Source organism: Argentina silus (assembly GCF_951799395.1).
Source record: "Argentina silus genome assembly, contig: scaffold_481, whole genome shotgun sequence".
NCBI classification, from domain to species: Eukaryota; Metazoa; Chordata; class Actinopteri; order Argentiniformes; family Argentinidae; genus Argentina; species Argentina silus.
Window position 1 is genome coordinate 1 of NW_028152290.1, and position 17,500 is coordinate 17,500.

Below are 17,500 nucleotides of genomic sequence, written 5' to 3' on the forward strand. Positions count from 1 at the left end.
GGAGGTAGAAATCGGCTAGGGGGCTAGGAGACTAGGAGACTAGGAGACTAGGAGGCTAGGAGGCTAGGAGACTAGGAGACCAGTAGACTAAGAGGCTAGGAGACTAGGAGGCTAGGAGACTAGGAGGCTAGGAGGCTAGGAGGCTAGGAGACTAGGAGACTAGGAGACTAGGAAGCTAGGAGACTAGGAGACTAGGAGGCCTAGGAGACTAGGAGACTAGGAGACTAGGAGGCTAGGAGACTAGGAGACTAGGAGGCTAGGAGACTAGGAGACTAGGAGGCCAGGAGACTAGGAGACTAGGAGGCTAGGAGGCTAGGAGACTAGGAGACCAGTAGACTAGGAGACTAGGAGGCTAGGAGACTAGGAGACTAGGAGGCTAGGAGACTAGGAGACTAGGAGGCCAGGAGACTAGGAGATTATGAGACTAGGAGGCTAGGAGACTAGGAGACTAGGAGGCTAGGAGACTAGGAGACTAGGAGAGGTGGTGGGAGTCGTCATATGGAACATGTTGTTGTTGCTTCTCTCCACGCAGGTCGGCAGTGACGTCACGCAAGGTGTGGCTGTCCAGGGTCACCGTAGCAACGCTGTAAAGAAGACCCACAAGACAACCTACCATCCTCCTCTTCATCATCATCTTCCTCCTCCTCATCATCACCTCCGTCCGGGGAGAGACCCAGAACTCCATTTCCCAGCATGCACACCCCGGCCTCCATGGTGACAGGCATCGTCTTCGCCCCTCTGGGATTGGTCCTGGTGTTCACCGCCGCCATCACGCCCCAGTGGAGGGAGGGGCAGACGCGGCTGGGCGTGGCCAGCGGGGGGGGTGGGGTTACCGGCCCAGGGGCGAGGGGGGGCGGGGCCACGGAGGCCCTCCTCCTCCTGCGGTCTGACGGCCTATGGGAGAGCTGCCTGCAGGTGGCGCTCTCTGAGCTGAAGCAGTGCTGGCCCGTGGCGGGTCAGTACCAGAGGGACCCGCGGGTCCGCCTGGCCCAGGCGCTGGTCCTGGGCTCCCTGTTCCTCTGCGGCACCGGGATCGTCCTGGCCAGCGTGGGCGTCCGCTGCTGGACCGACCCACCTCTCAGGACCGTAGCGGCCACTGGCGGCCTGTTGGTGGCGCTGTCGGGCCTGCTGAGCCTCACGGCGCTGGCCGTGTACAGCTGCGGCCTGGCCTCGCTGGGCCTGGAGGAGACCACGGCGCCAGGAGCCCCCAGCGCCCCCCGCCTGCCCCAGCTCACCCTGTACCCGGCCGGGTCGCTGTACTTCGGCTGGCTGGGGGGGTGTGTTCAGGTGCTGGGGGGCACGGCCTTGTTGCTCAGCTTCAAGCAGCCCCGATGCCCCCCCTGTTCATCCTGCCCCCCCTGCCCTTCCTGCCCCCCCTGCCTGCCCTGCTCCCCCTGCCCCCCCTGCCCGCGATGCCCCCTGCTCCATCGCAAGCAGGACACAGAGGTGTATGACGTCAGCTGTTAGAACACCTCAGCTGTTGGTGAAACCTGAGGAAGAGGAGCATGAGGAGGAGGAGGAGGAAGAGGAGGTGGAGAAGGAGGAGGAAGAGGAGGAGGAAGAGGAGGAGGAAGAGGAGGAGGACTGGGGATGAAGATGTGTCTAGTCATGGTGGCCTTGGACTGTGGGGGACTGGTACTAAACAGAACTGTGTGTGGTTGACTGGGTTTAGGGGTTTTCAGAGGCAGTGGAGGCTGGTGGAGGCTGGTGGAGGCTGACATCGGAGAACAGGCTCATTGTCATGCTTTAGATGGAATGAGGAACATGTTTGATATCAGTCCATGCATTACAATGAGCCCGTCCTCTGATTTCTACCTCTACCAGTCTCCGCTGAAAAGGAGACAGGATCGAGGTCTGTTTTGGTAGAGCATAAAGCATTCCTGAGGCATATGAAAGATGAACTTTGAAAAAGAAAGACAGGATGATGTACACTCACCTTTACCACTTTATTAGAACACTATACTAATACTGGGTAGGGCCTCCCTTTATTAGAACACTATACTAATACTAGGTAGGGCCTCCCTTTGCTCTCAAAACAGTCTCAATTCTTCGTGGCGTTGATTTCACAAGATGTTGGAAACATTCATTCCTTTGAGATTCTGGTCCATGATGACATGATTGCATCACGCAATTCCTGCAGATTTTTCAGGTGCACTTTCAAGCTTTGAATCTCCTGTTCTACCACATCCCAAAGGTGTTCTATTGGATTCAGATCTGGTGACTGGGAAGGCCACTGAAGAACACTGAAGTCATTGTCATGTTCATGAAACCAGTTTGAGACGACTTTTGCTTTGTGACCTGGTGCTTTATCATGCTGGAAGGAGCCATTAGAAGACGGGTAAATTGTGGCCATGAAGGGATGCACATGGTCAGCAACAAATACTCACTGGTATTAACGGGCCCAAAGTGTGCCAAGAAAACATTCCCCACACCATTCCACCACCTCCACCATGAGAAGGTGTACAGGCGTTCCACCACCTCCACCATGAGAAGGTGTACAGGTGTTCCTCCACCATGAGAAGGTGTACAGGCGTTCCACCACCTCCACCATGAGAAGGTGTACAGGTGTTCCTCCACCATGAGAAGGTGTACAGGTGTTCCTCCACCATGAGAAGGTGTACAGCTGTTCCTCCACCATGAGAAGGTGTCCAGGTGTTCCTCCACCATGAGAAGGTGTCCAGGTGTTCCTCCACCATGAGAAGGTGTACAGGTGTTCCACCACCTCCACCATGAGAAGGTGTACAGGTGTTCCACCACCATGAGAAGGTGTCCAGGTGTTCCTCCACCATGAGAAGGTGTCCAGGTGTTCCTCCACCAGGAGAAGGTGTCTAGATGTTCCTAATAAAGCTCAGAGTGTATATGACACTGTTGTACATGACTCTCAGATGCTGAGCAAATATCTAACATCCATGATGCCTTTAACCCTAACCCTAACCCTAACCCTAACCCTAACCCTAATCCTAACCCTTTAACTGTAAGAACTGCAAAAAGATTCCCTGTCATAAAAAGTACTGCTTAGCTGTGTCAGCCTTCTATATCCATATACATGTACTTACACCAGGGGAGGCTGGTGGAGGTAGAAATCAGAGGACTGGCTCATTGTAATGCATGGAATGGAATGAGGAATGGTATCAAACGTGTGAATCCTCTGATTTCTACCTCCGCCAGCCTCCCCTGACGTCTTCGAGGCCCTGGCTTTACTCCAGCCTGGGTCGGGAAGCTCTCGTCCTCTCGTCTGAGAAATGATCCCGTCTCTTGTGTCCGACACAAACTGTGAGAAACGCATCGAGTGTTTTTTTGAGATCATGACTGAACATATTATAGAACAGCTTTTTGAAACTGTTGGTAAATGTCAAGCATACTGACGGCCAATCCAGTTGCTAACTGTGATGATGTCCTGTCATTACTGATATGGTTTATAGAGACCAGGAGAGGCTGGTGGAGGTAGAAATCGGAGGACGGGCTCTCCTGGTTTCCTCATTCCGTTCCATGCACTACAATGAGCCCGTCCTCCGATTTCTACCTCCACCAGCCTCATCTTATACAGATGCTATGCTGGTCGGAGAAAAGGGAAATCTATTGTCTGTACATTGGTTCAGACTGCATCAGTATCAGTGTCAGTAAACTGTGTTCTACCAATGCTGTTATATTGCAATTAATAAAGAGGTTTGGGTTAACCCTTCCATACTCTGGGTTTTTACTGAGTAACCTGCCTGTCCCTGGGGCTAATAGAGCATCTCCTGCCTGTCCCTGGGGCTAATAGGGCATCTCCTGCCTGTCCCTGGGGCTAATAGGGCATCTCCTGCCTGTCCCTGGGGCTAATAGAGCATCTCCTGCCTGTCCCCGGGGCTAATAGGGCATCTCCTGCCTGTCCCTGGGGCTAATAGGGCATCTCCTGCCTGTCCCTGGGGCTAATAGAGCATCTCCTGCCTGTCCCTGGGGCTAATAGGGCATCTCCTGCCTGTCCCTGGGGCTAATAGAGCATCTCCTGCCTGTCCCTGGGGCTAATAGAGCATCTCCTGCCTGTCCCTGGGGCTAATAGAGCATCTCCTGCCTGTCCCTGGGGCTAATAGGGCATCTCCTGCCTGTCCCTGAGGTTAATAGAGCATCTCCTGCCTGTCCCTGGGGCTAATAGAGCATCTCCTGCCTGTCCCCGGGGCTAATAGGGCATCTCCTGCCTGTCTCTAGGACAAAAGAGGATGAGAAATGCTATTAGACAGACCACATGCTTTCACCAAGGACTGTCTGGTGTCTGAAGGACGTCTCTGTCAGACCTCCCACCACCATTCAGGCTGAGGACAGACAGTTATTATGTTGTGATTGCTGCTGCAGGGTCAAGTCCAGCCAGGAGGACGTGAGAGGCTCCTCGTCTGGTGTCTCTGCCTCCCAGACTCTCACTCTGTAGACGCCTCACACAACGAGGGCTGAGAATAAACAACATGACATGATGCTCCTCTCAAATACACACACTGTGCAGGCGCGCACACACACACACACACACACACACACACACACACACACACACACACACAGACACACACACACACACACAGACACACACAGACACACACACACACAGACACAGACACAGACACACACATACGGACGCACGCATGGACACACACACACACACACACACGGATGTACACACACACGCACACACACACTCGCACATGCACACATACGTGCGCGCGCACACACACACATAGACGCACACACAGACGTGCACAAACACACACGGGCACACGGGCACACACACACACCGTCCTATCAACCCTGTCTTTTTGTTGGTGTGGTAGCCATGACGACAAGCTTCTTGGAGAACTTCATCTTCAACATTCCGACACTTCATTTGCATCCCAAGAAATATGTGCAAAGCAGGAAAAATGTAAGCATATATGTCAACACCAATGTCAGCGATGATCACACTGCCGTTTATTAACATGACATCATCACAGAGAGCACGGTCGCATGCTTCCTGAATGACATCATCACAGAGAGCACGGTCGCACGCTTCCTGAATGACATCATCACAGAGAGCACGGTCACACGCTTCCTGAATGACATCATCACAGAGAGCACGGTCACACGCTTCCTGAATGACATCATCACAGAGAGCACGGTCACATGCTTCCTGAATGACATCATCACAGAGAGCACGGTCACACGCTTCCTGAATGACATCATCACAGAGAGCACGGTCACACGCTTCCTGAATCACCATCCAGACATGTCATTTTGCACAGTCATGGATTCATACATGAAGAGTCTGAGGAGTCTGAGGAGTACTTCAGAATACTACAGCACACAGAGATCTGCCTCTCTGTCTCTCTGCCTCCCTCCCCTCCCTCCCCCCCTCCCTCTCTGCCTCTCTGCCTCTCTCCCCCCCCTCCCTCTCTGCCTCTCTGTCTCTCCCCCCCCTCCCTCTCTCCCTCCCTGCCTCTCTGCCTCTCTCCCCCCCTCCCTCTCTGCCTCTCTGTCTCTCCCCCCCCTCCCTCTCTGTCTCTCCCCCCCCTCCCTCTCTGCCTCTCTGCCTCTCCCCCCCCTCCCTCTCTGCCTCTCTCCCCCCCCTCCCTCTCTGTCTCTCTGTCTCTCCCCCCCCTCCCTCTCTGCCACGCTGCCTCTCTCCCCCCCCTCCCTCTCTGTCTCTCTGTCTCTCCCCCCCTCCCTCTCTCCCTCTCTGTCTCTCCCCCCCCTCCCTCTCTGCCTCTCTGTCTCTCTGTCTCTCCCCCCCTCCCTCTCTGTCTCTCTGTCTCTCCCCCCCCTCCCTCTCTCCCTCTCTCCCTCTCTGTCTCTCCCCCCCCTCCCTCTCTGCCTCTCTGTCTCTCTGTCTCTCCCCCCCCTCCCTCTCTGTCTCTCCCCCCCCTCCCTCTCTGCCTCTCTGCCACGCTGCCTCTCTGCTCGCCCACACGGCTGGTCTGTACTGCAGTTACAACAGCGGGCGCTGCTACCAGTCCGAGGGTGTCAGGGGAGGCTGTTGGAGGGAGAAATCAGAGGACAGGGGAGGCTGTTGGAGGGAGAAATCAGAGGAAGGGCATCAAACACAACATCGCCATTCCTCATCCCGTTCCATGCATTACAATGAGTCCTTCCTCCGATTTCTACCTCCACCAGCCTCCCCTGTCCTCCGACTTCTACCTCCACCAGCCTCGCCTGTCCTCCGTGTTCTACCTCCACCAGCCTCCCCTGTCCTCCGAGTTCTACCTCCACCAGCCTCCCCTGCTGGGGACGCATCAGATGGCGTCTAGAGTCAGTCACATGGTCACACACACACTGAGAATACCAGACGCTGCTGCTCTGAGACACTCAGGAACCACATTACAAAACTGTTGTTTATCGATATATTTATACTTAAAACATGGATTTTCTGATTAAAATGTTAAATTTTGACTGGAGGGGGTCTGGAAGTACAACTCCAGTTCTCCCAGAGACAACCCTGCCACAAACCCCTGAGAGGGTAACCATGGTAAAATCAATGTTCACAGGTCAATCTTCTGTGCCTGAAAGAACGAAATCCGTTCAATTAAAAAGGTTTCTGGTCTAGGAAAGGAGAGGGCGTCGACTGATGAAGTCCTACTTCAGAGACACTGAGCCCTGGTCACTCTGTCAGCAGCCTACTGTCCCAAAGGATCACAGACAGGTGAACATACAAACAGGAACTCTGAATTACAGGTGACTCTTTTGCAGGTTTACACAAACATTGTCATAACATCATTAAGACCAAACGCATCCTTCTGTGCAAAATATATAACACATATTATCCACATACGGTAACATACAACAATACATCTTTGTTACTGTATATGATTATTTACATAGCGGCAGAGAACACAGATGGGGTATGTTCATAAGCTGGGAAATCTTGTTTGAGAAAAATTCTATTTTAAAATTGGCACAAGTAGAAAAAGTAAAACAGCCTAAAAATCCCATAAATACACATCTCTAAACACAGAGAGACACTTGGCTAAATTGTTAATTTTTGTTTGTCGATGCCACAACTTGAATGGGCGCTAATCTGTAGGCTACAGGGGCTAACCGGTAGGCTAAAGGGGCTAACCAGTAGGCTACAGAGGCTAACCAGTAGGCTACAGAAGCTAACCGGTAGGCTACAGAGGCTAACCAGTAGGCTACAGAAGCTAACCGGTAGGCTACAGAGGCTAACCGGTAGGCTAAAGGGGCTAACCAGTAGGCTACAGAGGCTAACCGGTAGGCTAAAGGGGCTAACCAGTAGGCTACAGAGGCTAACCGGTAGGCTAAAGGGGCTAACCAGTAGGCTACAGAGGCTAACCGGTAGGCTACAGAGGCTAACCGGTAGGCTAAAGGGGCTAACCAGTAGGCTACAGAGGCTAACCGGTAGGCTACAGAGGCTAACCAGTAGGCTACAGAGGCTAACCAGTAGGCTACAGAGGCTAACCAGTAGGCTACAGAGGCTAACCAGTAGGCTACAGAGGCTAACCAGTAGGCTACAGAGGCTAACTGGCTGTGAAAGGTCAGTCCCCGTCTTTCCTATGTCAAACCAAGTCATGGACCAGAACTAACAGACAACAGAACAGAAACAGAGAAGCAAAATGGGTTCATCTTTCATCAGATCACCGATGGAGACTCTGAACTTGTCCACGTGTGTCTCATCTGGCAGGAGGACAACCATCACACGGTCCCCCAGAGCAGCCAAGCCCACTCACACACCCTGCACCCTAACACACAGACACACACATCAGGGGAGGCTGGTGGAAGTAGAAATCGGAGGACGGGCTCATTGTAATGCATGAAACAAAGATCCCGTCCTCCGGTTTCTACCTCCGCCAGCCTCCCCTCCCTGCATGTCCAGTGTGAGTGTCTCAGATGTAGAAGTAGCTCTCCGCAGAGTCGCCAGCGACACACGGTGTGTGTTCCGGGTCGGCTGGGACTGGTTCCTCCCCCGAGAGTTCTGACCCAGGTTCTAGTGCCGGCCGGGCGGCGGCCTCGTTCTCCGAGACGCTCGCCGGTTCCGCGTCCACCAGCTGTTCGCCGTCAATGAAGGTCAGTCCGCACATGTCCTCCCCCGCCGCGGCAACCATCTCCACGGCGACCGTCTCCGCGGGGGCGGGCTGCTGTTCCGGGGGCGTGTCCGACCGCTTGGCGGGCGCCGCCCCTGCCTGGGCCCGCTGGGCGGTCAGACGCTCAATCTCCAGACACAGCTCCTCATTGGCCTCCTTCCATTGGCGGAACCCCAGTGATGTCAGATTCGAGTCGTCCAATAGCCTGTTGATCAGCTGCAGCTCCGACTCCTTGGCCTACAGAACAGAGGAGGGGGTCATATTATATTAATAATAATATGTATTTATTTTATATAGCTCTTTCTCAGTGCTCAAAGACACGACCTTCCATGGAGAGAACAAGAATAGAGACACACATAAACAGCCAAACAAAAGCACAGTCAGTAAAAACAACAATAAACATTAAAAGGTTAAAAGTTAAAAGTTAAAAGTGAGTTTTAAGCTGAGTTTTGGTTTTGAGGGATGGTTTGAAGGAGAGTGTGTTGGATTCTTTCATGTGTTCCAAAGAGTGTGTGTGTGTGTGTGTGTGTGGGGGGGGGGTGCAATCACAGTCATTAACATCCATACACATACTGCAAGTTGGGATACAAAGAAATATAGAAATATGTTTATTTGATAGAATGTTAAGTCTTCAACTGGATATATAGCACACGGCTCTGGGTGTACATCGCCTACAATAGTTATATTAATAACATACTATAGCCTACAGAGGGCATTCTGGGAGACGGAGTCCTGGGGAGGACACAGACAATGAGTGTACTCTGGAGGAGTGTGTTAGTGTGTTAAGTGTGTGTGAGGTGTGTAAGGTCAAGTTCAGACCCTCACCTTGAGTGTATTCTGTAGGGCACAGAGTGTGTGAGGTGTGTGTGTGTGTGTGTGTGTGTGTGTGTGTGTGTGTGTGTGAGGAGTGTGTGAGGTGTGTGTGTGTCTGTGTGTGTGTGTGTGTGTGTGAGGAGTGTGTGAGGTGTGTGTGTGTCTGTGTGTGTGTGTGTGTGTGTGTGTGTGTGTGTGTGTGTGTGTGTGTGAGGTGTTTGTGTGTGTGTGTGTGTGTGTGTGTGTGTGTGTGTGTGTGAGGTGTGTGTGTGTGTGTGTAAGGTGTGTGTGTGTGTGTGTGTGTGTGTGAGGTGTGTGTGTGTGTGTGTGTGTGTGTGTGTGTGAGGTGTGTGTGTGTGAGGACCCTCACCTTCAGGGTACTCTGGAGGGTGCGGAGTGTGTGAGCCTTCTCGTTGATGACGGGATTCTTGTTGCGGCGGATGAAGGACTTCCTGAAGTGGTCGTGCGTCATTGGCTGGTCGTGACCAATAGGAGACACTCCATCCTCCTTCAGTCTGTGTAACAACACACCCATCTCATCTACTGGAGCTGCTGGAGAGGGGGGGGGGGGGGGCGAGAGAGGGGGCGGGGGGGATGGAGAGAGAGGGGGCGGGGGGGAGATGGAGAGAGAGAGAAGGGAGGAGAGAGAGGGGAAGAGAGGGGCGGTAGAGAGAGAGAGAAAACGAAAGTAAGAGAAAGAGAGAGAGAGAGATAGCAGGTTAATTAAAGGTGTGGAACAGCCGGCTCCTGGTGAACATTGTCCCCGGGGTGGAGACCGCCTGATCCACACGCCACCAAACTCAACAACACTCATTAAAACACATCCATCACTGAACACAATGACAGCCTGAACCTCATCCATCTCTATGGGCCTCAGTAAGAGCCTCTACTGCCACCGTGTGGCGGCAGAGAGAAGTGCAGCTCTGTACCTGTGCCTTTGCTGCCCCCGGTGGCAGGACACGGGGAGGCAGCGGGGGTCTTGTTCTTCCGTCCCATGTTCCTGGGAAGGGTGCTGGACAGGGTTTTCTGGAGGGTAAAACAACACAATACAAATAAGAGTGTGTGTGTGTGTGTGTGTGTTGTGTGTGTGTGTATATGTTTGTGTATGCGTCGTGTGTGCGTGCGTGTGTTTGTGTATGCATGTGTCATGTATGTGTGTGTGTGTGTGTGTGTGTGTGTATGCGCCGTGTGTGTGTGTGTGTGTGTGTGTGTGTGTGTGTGTGTGTGTGTCTCACTGTGTAGGCCTTGTTCCTCCTGCGTGGGGAGGGAGAGGCTTCACCTTCTGACTCCGTCTCACTGTAACATTCTGTCAACACACACACCAACACCGTCAACACACACACCAACACCGTCAACACACACACCAACACCGTCAACCTATCACCGCTCAGGAGGCCGGCGCAGGTAGAAACCGGAGGACAGCCTCGCTGTCATGGTATCAAACACGTGTCTGGTTTTGCTGTGTCAGCCTTTTATATAACATATACGTATACAGGGGGAGGCTGGCGGAGGTAGAAATCGGAGGACGGGTTCATTGACCCCCTGGGTTTGATACCATTCCTCATTCCATTCCATTCCATGCATGTCAATGAATCCCGTGGTTTCCTGAGGGGGCGTGTCTTCCCTACCTGCCTCGCTGTCAGGAGTTCCTTTGTGGAACTTCTTGTGTTTCTGAATGGCGGTGATCAAACAGTTGATCCACCTGTAAACACAACAACAACATCAACAACAACAACATCAACAACATCAACAACAACATCAACATCAACAACATCAACAACAACAACAACAACAACATCAACAACAACAACATCAACATCAACAACATCAACAACAACATCAACATCAACAACATCAACAACAACAACAACAACAACATCAACAACAACAACATCAACATCAACAACATCAACAACAACATCAACAACAACATCAACAACAACATCAACAACAGATTTGACCCCACTGGGGTCATTTCTGATCGAACAAGGGCATGTTAGGACAGAACTATTCACTCTGCCTGTGTAGTACTGCCAACGCACCAGGAGGGGGCGGTGTTGACCTGACTATTACCTCCTCCAGCAACCAGAAGGGACGTCACCTCACCTGCCTGTGGTCTGGGTGTCAGAGATAAGGCCTCTGATTTAACTGTGTGTGTTTGTGTGTGTGTGTGTGTGTGTGTGTTTTTGTGTGTGTGTGTGTGTGTGTAATGTCCTTGGAGAGTGATGCTGAACTGACAGATGTGATTCATTTAACAAACAGAGATGATTCAGGGATGATGTTCACACCGGGGGGGGGGGGGGGGGGGGGGGGTTGGTACACTGGGGAGGGGGGGGGGGTACATTGGGGAAGGGGGGGGGGGTTCATGCTAAAGGATGGTTAGCTGTAGCGACATGCTAACCCAGGGTCCTGAGGAGGGTTAGCTGTAGCGACATGCTAACCCAGGGTCCTGAGGAGGGTTAGCTGTAGCGACATGCTAACCCAGGGTCCTGAGGAGGGATGTGTAGCTACAACATAAACACATTGCAGAGAAATAACAACAGGAAGCAAATCACTGTGACGTGTCATCAAACACATGCGAGCACACACACACATACAGTATATGCACACACAGACACACACACACACTCACACACACACACACACAGACACACACACACACACACGTACAGTATACTCACACACACACTCACATACAGTATGCACACACACACACACACACACACACACACACACACAGGCCCGCGGGAGGCAGAGGGAGGCAGAGGGAAGCAGAGGGAGGCAGAGGGAGGCAGAGGGAGGCAGAGGGAGGCAGAGGGAGGCGGTGGTGTTTGTGATCAGTCACACTCACTTGCTCATGTCATTGACGTTCTCAGCAGCAAAGAAGAAGGTCTGGAACCGCTGGTGGCACATCTGGAAGACACTGGACACACACACACACACACACACGATGATCTACTCACTCTCACCACGCTGGGGGGAGACACACACACACACACACACCATCTACACCACTCAGGGCAGATACAGACACAAGCAGACAACTATGATGATCTACTCAGTCCCAACACACACACACACACACGCTATCTCAGATAATTAAAACCCATCTATCAGTGAGATATCCTGGTCCTCCAGTCCTAACCCTAACCCTAACCCTAACCCTAACCCTTGGTGCAGGACTACGGCTCGCCTGGGACCGCGGCAGATAGGACCATGATAAACACCCCATCATCTGTGCCAAATAATCCTCCTATAAGGATGTTAACGCTTCACGGTTCCTTCACAAGGTTCCTTCACAAGGTTCCTTCACAAGGTTCCTTCACAAGGTTCCTTCACGGTTCCTTCACAAGGTTCCTTCACAAGGGTCCTTCACGGCTGCCTTCACAAGGTTCCTTCACACCGCTGCTGGTTGTGAAGACATCAAATAAAGTATTTATCCAAACAAATGGCTGCATGGTTGTTAACAGAGCTGCTCTGAGGCGGCGCTCTGCTTCATTACAGCAGGAATAACATCATGAACATCTGATGTTCCCAGAAGACAGTTACTGGACATCAGACTTCACAGCTTAGCTAACAACACAGAGAGTTCCGGATTAAACCTCAACCAAACACAACTAAGAGTGAGGATGAGTTGGAGACATCCTGACCAAGTCTTACCTCCTAACCCTAACCCATCACACTGACACTCACGCTGAAGGGTTAGGGTTAGGGTTAGGGTTAGGGTTAGGGTTAGGGTTAGTTAGGTAGACAAGTCTTACCTCCTAACCCTAACCCATCACACTGACACTCACGCTGAAGGGAATCCTCCTCTCTCCTGTGAGGTTTACCACTTTACTCTTCACAACACAACAGGTCCACACACAAACCATAAATAAACAAAACCAAACAGAGAGAGAGAGAGAGAGAGAGAGCCGAATGACTTGTGTTATACAAACACACACACACACACACACACACACACACACACACACACACACACACACACCTATTGACATTGTTAATGTGATACTCACTATTTCCGTTTGTGTTCCCCAGCGCTCTCGATGTTGTAGCTGGTGATTTGAACCAGTCCTTCTGCCTTCTCCTCCTGTGACCACAACACAACCACAGTCAGCTCCTTACGACCACAACACAACCACAGTCACCTCTGTATGACCACAACACAACCACAGTCAGCTCCTTACGACCACAACACAACCACAGTCACCTCTGTATGACCACAACACAACCACAGTCAGCTCCTTATGACCACAACACAACCACAGTCACCTCCTTATGACCACAACACAACCACAGTGGACCCAAACCAGCGCAGGCCATGTGATGAAGGCCATGTGATGAAGGCCATGCTCTTATTGTGATTGGTATGATTGCATCATGGGCTGGTTTCCCACACACAGATTAAAGTAAGTCCTGGGCTAAAACAAAACAACACTTTGAATGGAAACGCTCTACTGAGGAAGCTTAGAGTCTGGGAGACGGCTCCTTCAGACTTAGTGTGTATACCTTTGTCTATGGAATACACTGTATGTGTCTTCATATCAGGGGTCTGTCTTCTACCTGCTGGGCATTGTACTAGCAGAGGGAGGGGCCTGTGTACCAGTAGAGGGAGGGGCCTGTAGAGGGAGGGGCCTGTAGAGGGAGGGGCCTGTGTACCAGTAGAGGGAGGGGCCTGTAGAGGGAGGGGCCTGTGTACCAGTAGAGGGAGGGGCCAGTGTCTCCTACCTGCTGAGTGGTGTACCAGTAGAGGGAGGGGCCTTTGAGGACGAACCAGAAGCGCTGCCACTTCTGGGTGAGGAAGACGCTGCTCTCCTTCCTCTTCTTCCAGAGCCAGCCGTCACAGTCTGGACGGCCCAGCTCCCGGCACGAGACCCGACGCCTGCTCATCGCTGTGGTCATACCTGGAGGGGGGGGGGGGGGGGGGGGGGGTTATTACTCCTGGTGTCTGACGTGTAATAAATAAATTTAAAAAAAAAATAGGACAGGGCAGCACAGAGGCCACAAACACAGGCATCCTCATACACACACACACACCACTACTGACCCCCCCCCCCCCACACACACACACACAGCAACACCCCACTACTGACACAACACACACATAGACAACAACACACCACTACTGACACCACACACACACACACACAACAACACACCACTACTGACACCACACACACACACACACACACACACACACAACAACACACCACTACTGACACTGCTGCAGCCCAGTGCCGCCCAGACAGGTGGTGATGAGGCTGCCCACCTTTAGTACTCTTCTTGGGTTCTTTCTCCTCCTGAAAGGAAAGGAAGAAAAAACAAAGAACTTTCTTTTCCACCGTTTAATCCGTTTTCAGAGCAACCAACAAGCTCAGTTCTGAAACCAACTGGCTCCTCATCGCTGTCGTCAACGACAACTAAGCCCTCCCTCCTCTCCCTCCTCTCCCTCCTCTCACCCTCTGTCCTCCCATCTCAGGACAGGAGCTGATGCTGGCTCGTCCCAGGTCCAGACCCCGCGGGGAGGGGCTCCTGGAGCGGTCCCTCCTCAGGCCGGGACTCAGCCTCCCTGCCCCCTCCGGACCCACTGGCTCTCCTAGGACAGAGAGGGGGGGGGCTTAGATACAACAACATCAGGGGAGGCCGGTGGAGGTAGACATCGGAGGACGGGCTTGTTGTAATGCATGGAATGGAATGAGGACTGGTATCAAACACATATGCTTCATACTGTTCCTCATTCCATTTCATGCGTTACAATGAGCCCGTCCTCCGATGTCTACCTCCACCAGCCTCCCCCGTCCTCCGATGTCTACCTCCACCAGCCTCCCCCGTCCTCCGATGTCTACCTCCACCAGCCTCCCCCGTCCTCCGATGTCTACCTCCGCCAGCCTCCCCCGTCCTCCGATGTCTACCTCCACTAGCCTCCCCCGTCCTCCGATGTCTACCTCCATCAGCCTCCCCGTCCTCCGATGTCTACCTCCACCAGCCTCCCCCGTCCTCCGATGTCTACCTCCGCCAGCCTCCCCTGTCCTCCGATTTCTACCTCCACCAGCCTCCCCTGTCCTCCGATGTCTACCTCCGCCAGCCTCCCCTGTCCTCCGATGTCTACCTCCACCAGCCTCCCCTGTCCTCCGATGTCTACCTCCACCAGCCTCCCTTGATGTGTGGTCCATGGTTAGAGGCCACCTCTACGGTCCTTACCTGCTGAGAGGTGTGAAGTGGGCGTCAGGCTCTCGTCCAATCCCCTGTCAGAGAGCTCCGACTCCTCCTGGCCCATGGGCAGAGCCTCCTCTGGCCCCTGCACGGCGACCCTGGACACACAGGAAGTAGAGACACACAGGAAGTAGTCACACACTTTATCACAAAGACACGATCCACTCATAACAGCATTGAGAGGCCAGATGGTGGCGATCATAGAATTGTCATTTTTTACAGGAAGTATAAAGGTCTGAAGTTCAAGGAAGGTCTCCTGAGACCATTAGAGACGTCATTAGAGACACAGTTCAGGGTCATTTACTGAACCTCCTTCTCCTGTGAAAAACCACCTCTGAGTCTCCTCCGCTCAGAGACAGTCAGAGGAGCAGAACAGAGGAGACACTACCTCTCTCTCTCTCTCTCTCTCTCTGTCTCTCTCTCTCTCTCTCTCTCTCTCTCTCTCTCTCTCTCTCTCTCTCTCTCTCTCTCTCTCATTTTGATGTTGATGTCTTTTAGAAGTCATGTGACCAGACCCAAGACAAGCATGTGATGTCACACTGCTGTCCAATAGGCTGACAGCAGCACTTCAGGTCTGGTTGGCTACATACACAACAATGGAATTAAATGTTAATTCATGAATATTAATGTGTATTTGTGTAAATATATAGTTTAATAAAGATAGTAATTTAATAACTTAATAAAAAATAACCCTTTAATAACTCTATAGTTACTAAATATATGGTTTAATTTGCCTGTTGATTTGTAATGTTTACATCGTGGGGACCTAGAAACAGTCTTGTGTTGTTTGGGGGATCGCTGTGATACGCATCACCAGACCCTACGATAGTCATACTGAAAATAATACATTACTGATATAACTCTCTAAAAAAAACTAAAAAGGAAAAACAAACTGGTCACAATGCCAGGGCTGGATTATGGAGCGTCTGGTGAAACATCAGATTGTGATAATGGTGTGTTAGTATTTCAGTCCACCGCCCTAACAGAGACACACAGGTGTCTGAGGAGGACGGAGGACTCACCTGAAGGAGAGAGACAGACAGAGACAGACAGAGACAGACAGGAGGACGGAGGACTCACCTGAAGGAGAGAGACAGACAGAGACAGACAGAGACAGACAGGAGGACGGAGGACTCACCTGAAGGAGAGAGACAGACAGAGACAGACAGAGACAGACAGGAGGACGGAGGACTCACCTGAAGGAGAGAGACAGACAGAGACAGACAGAGACAGACAGAGACAGACAGGAGGACGGAGGACTCACCTGAAGGAGAGAGACCTGACAGACGCTGCGACTCTCTCAAATATAGAGTGTCTCTTGTTCTCTTCTTCCTCCTCTTCCTCCTCCTCCTCCTCCTCTTCCTCCTTCTGAAGACAACCAGTAGAGGAGTGTTCCAGTATTGTCTGACTGCTTTGATATCAGATGTGTGTGTGAACGCTGATAACACGACTCGTAAACACAGCCTGTCTCCCCACACACACTGCTGCTAGTCCCACCCACTTTCACCACTGTGTTGGTGTGTGTGAGTGTATATATGTGTGTATATATGTGTGTATATATGTGTGTGTGTGTGTGTGTGAGTGTATATATGTGTGTGTGTGTGTGTGTGTGTAAGTGTGTGTGTAAGTGTGTGTTGTGTGTGTATGTGTGTTGTGTGTGTGTGTGTGTGTAAGTGTGTGTGTAAGTGTGTGTTGTGTGTGTGTTGTGTGTGTGTGTGTGTGTGTGTGTGTTGTGTGTGTGTGTGTGTAGGTGTGTGTGTGTGTGTGTGTGTGTGTGTGTGTGTGTGTGTGTGTGTGTAGGTGTGTGTGTGTGTGTGTGTGTGTGTGTGTGTGTGTGTGTGTGTGTGTGTGTGTGTGTGTGTGTGTGTGTGTGTGTGTGTGGAGGGTGAAGAGGAGGATATCATGTGGATCATAAAAACTGTATTTTCCTCAGGGCTTTTTGTCTGAAGCAGAGAATGTTCTCAGAAGACACACACACACACACACGCACACACATGCACACACGCACACCACACACACCACACACACACACACACACACACACACACACACACACACACATCTGTGTTCCTGCCCCCTGCGGCACAGATACGTTTAGATACGGCCGGTCACAAGGGTGTGTGTGTGTGTGTGTGTTTGTGTGTGTGTGTGTGTGTGTGTGTGTCTGCGCGTGTGTGTGTGTGTGTGTCTGCGCGTGTGTGTTTACACAGAGAAGACTGTTGGCATGGCAAAGACTCCTGAGAACATCAGAGGAAGTCAGGGTTGGCATCGCGACAGATCTCTCCAGACAGGAAGTGGAAGAGGGGGATCCTCTGAATGAAGGCCACAGACTCCTCCCCTTAAACAGGTGTGTGTGTGTGTGTGTGTGTGTGTGTGTGGTGAGGGGGTCTGGGGTACCAGAAGTGAGGGGGTCTACTGTGTGTGTGTGTGAGTGTGTG

At 52.0% G+C, this 17,500-nt stretch overlaps 2 protein-coding genes across 2 annotated transcripts in view; one reads left to right on the plus strand and one right to left on the minus strand.

Annotated features, from left to right (window-relative positions):
• Nucleotides 1–693: 693 nt before the first annotated feature.
• Nucleotides 694–1,467, plus strand: cldn23l (claudin 23-like; the record flags this gene model as incomplete). Its single annotated transcript, XM_083698167.1, has 1 exon — nt 694–1,467. The coding sequence occupies one exon, from the start codon at nt 694–696 to the stop codon at nt 1,465–1,467; it is 774 nt and encodes a 257-aa protein (XP_083554293.1).
• Nucleotides 1,468–5,874: 4,407 nt separating this feature from the next.
• cnksr1 (connector enhancer of kinase suppressor of Ras 1) overlaps nt 5,875–17,500 on the minus strand; it is a gene marked incomplete at its 5' end in the record, with an annotated part of 12,466 nt that continues 840 nt past the window's right edge. The window contains 12 exon segments of the mRNA XM_083698168.1: nt 5,875–8,273; nt 9,220–9,401; nt 9,779–9,875; nt 10,085–10,155; nt 10,478–10,551; nt 11,701–11,772; nt 12,866–12,939; nt 13,578–13,753; nt 14,119–14,149; nt 14,309–14,445; nt 15,051–15,160; nt 16,327–16,430. Of these exon segments, the coding sequence (XP_083554294.1) occupies nt 7,839–8,273; nt 9,220–9,401; nt 9,779–9,875; nt 10,085–10,155; nt 10,478–10,551; nt 11,701–11,772; nt 12,866–12,939; nt 13,578–13,753; nt 14,119–14,149; nt 14,309–14,445; nt 15,051–15,160; nt 16,327–16,430 (1,563 nt within the window).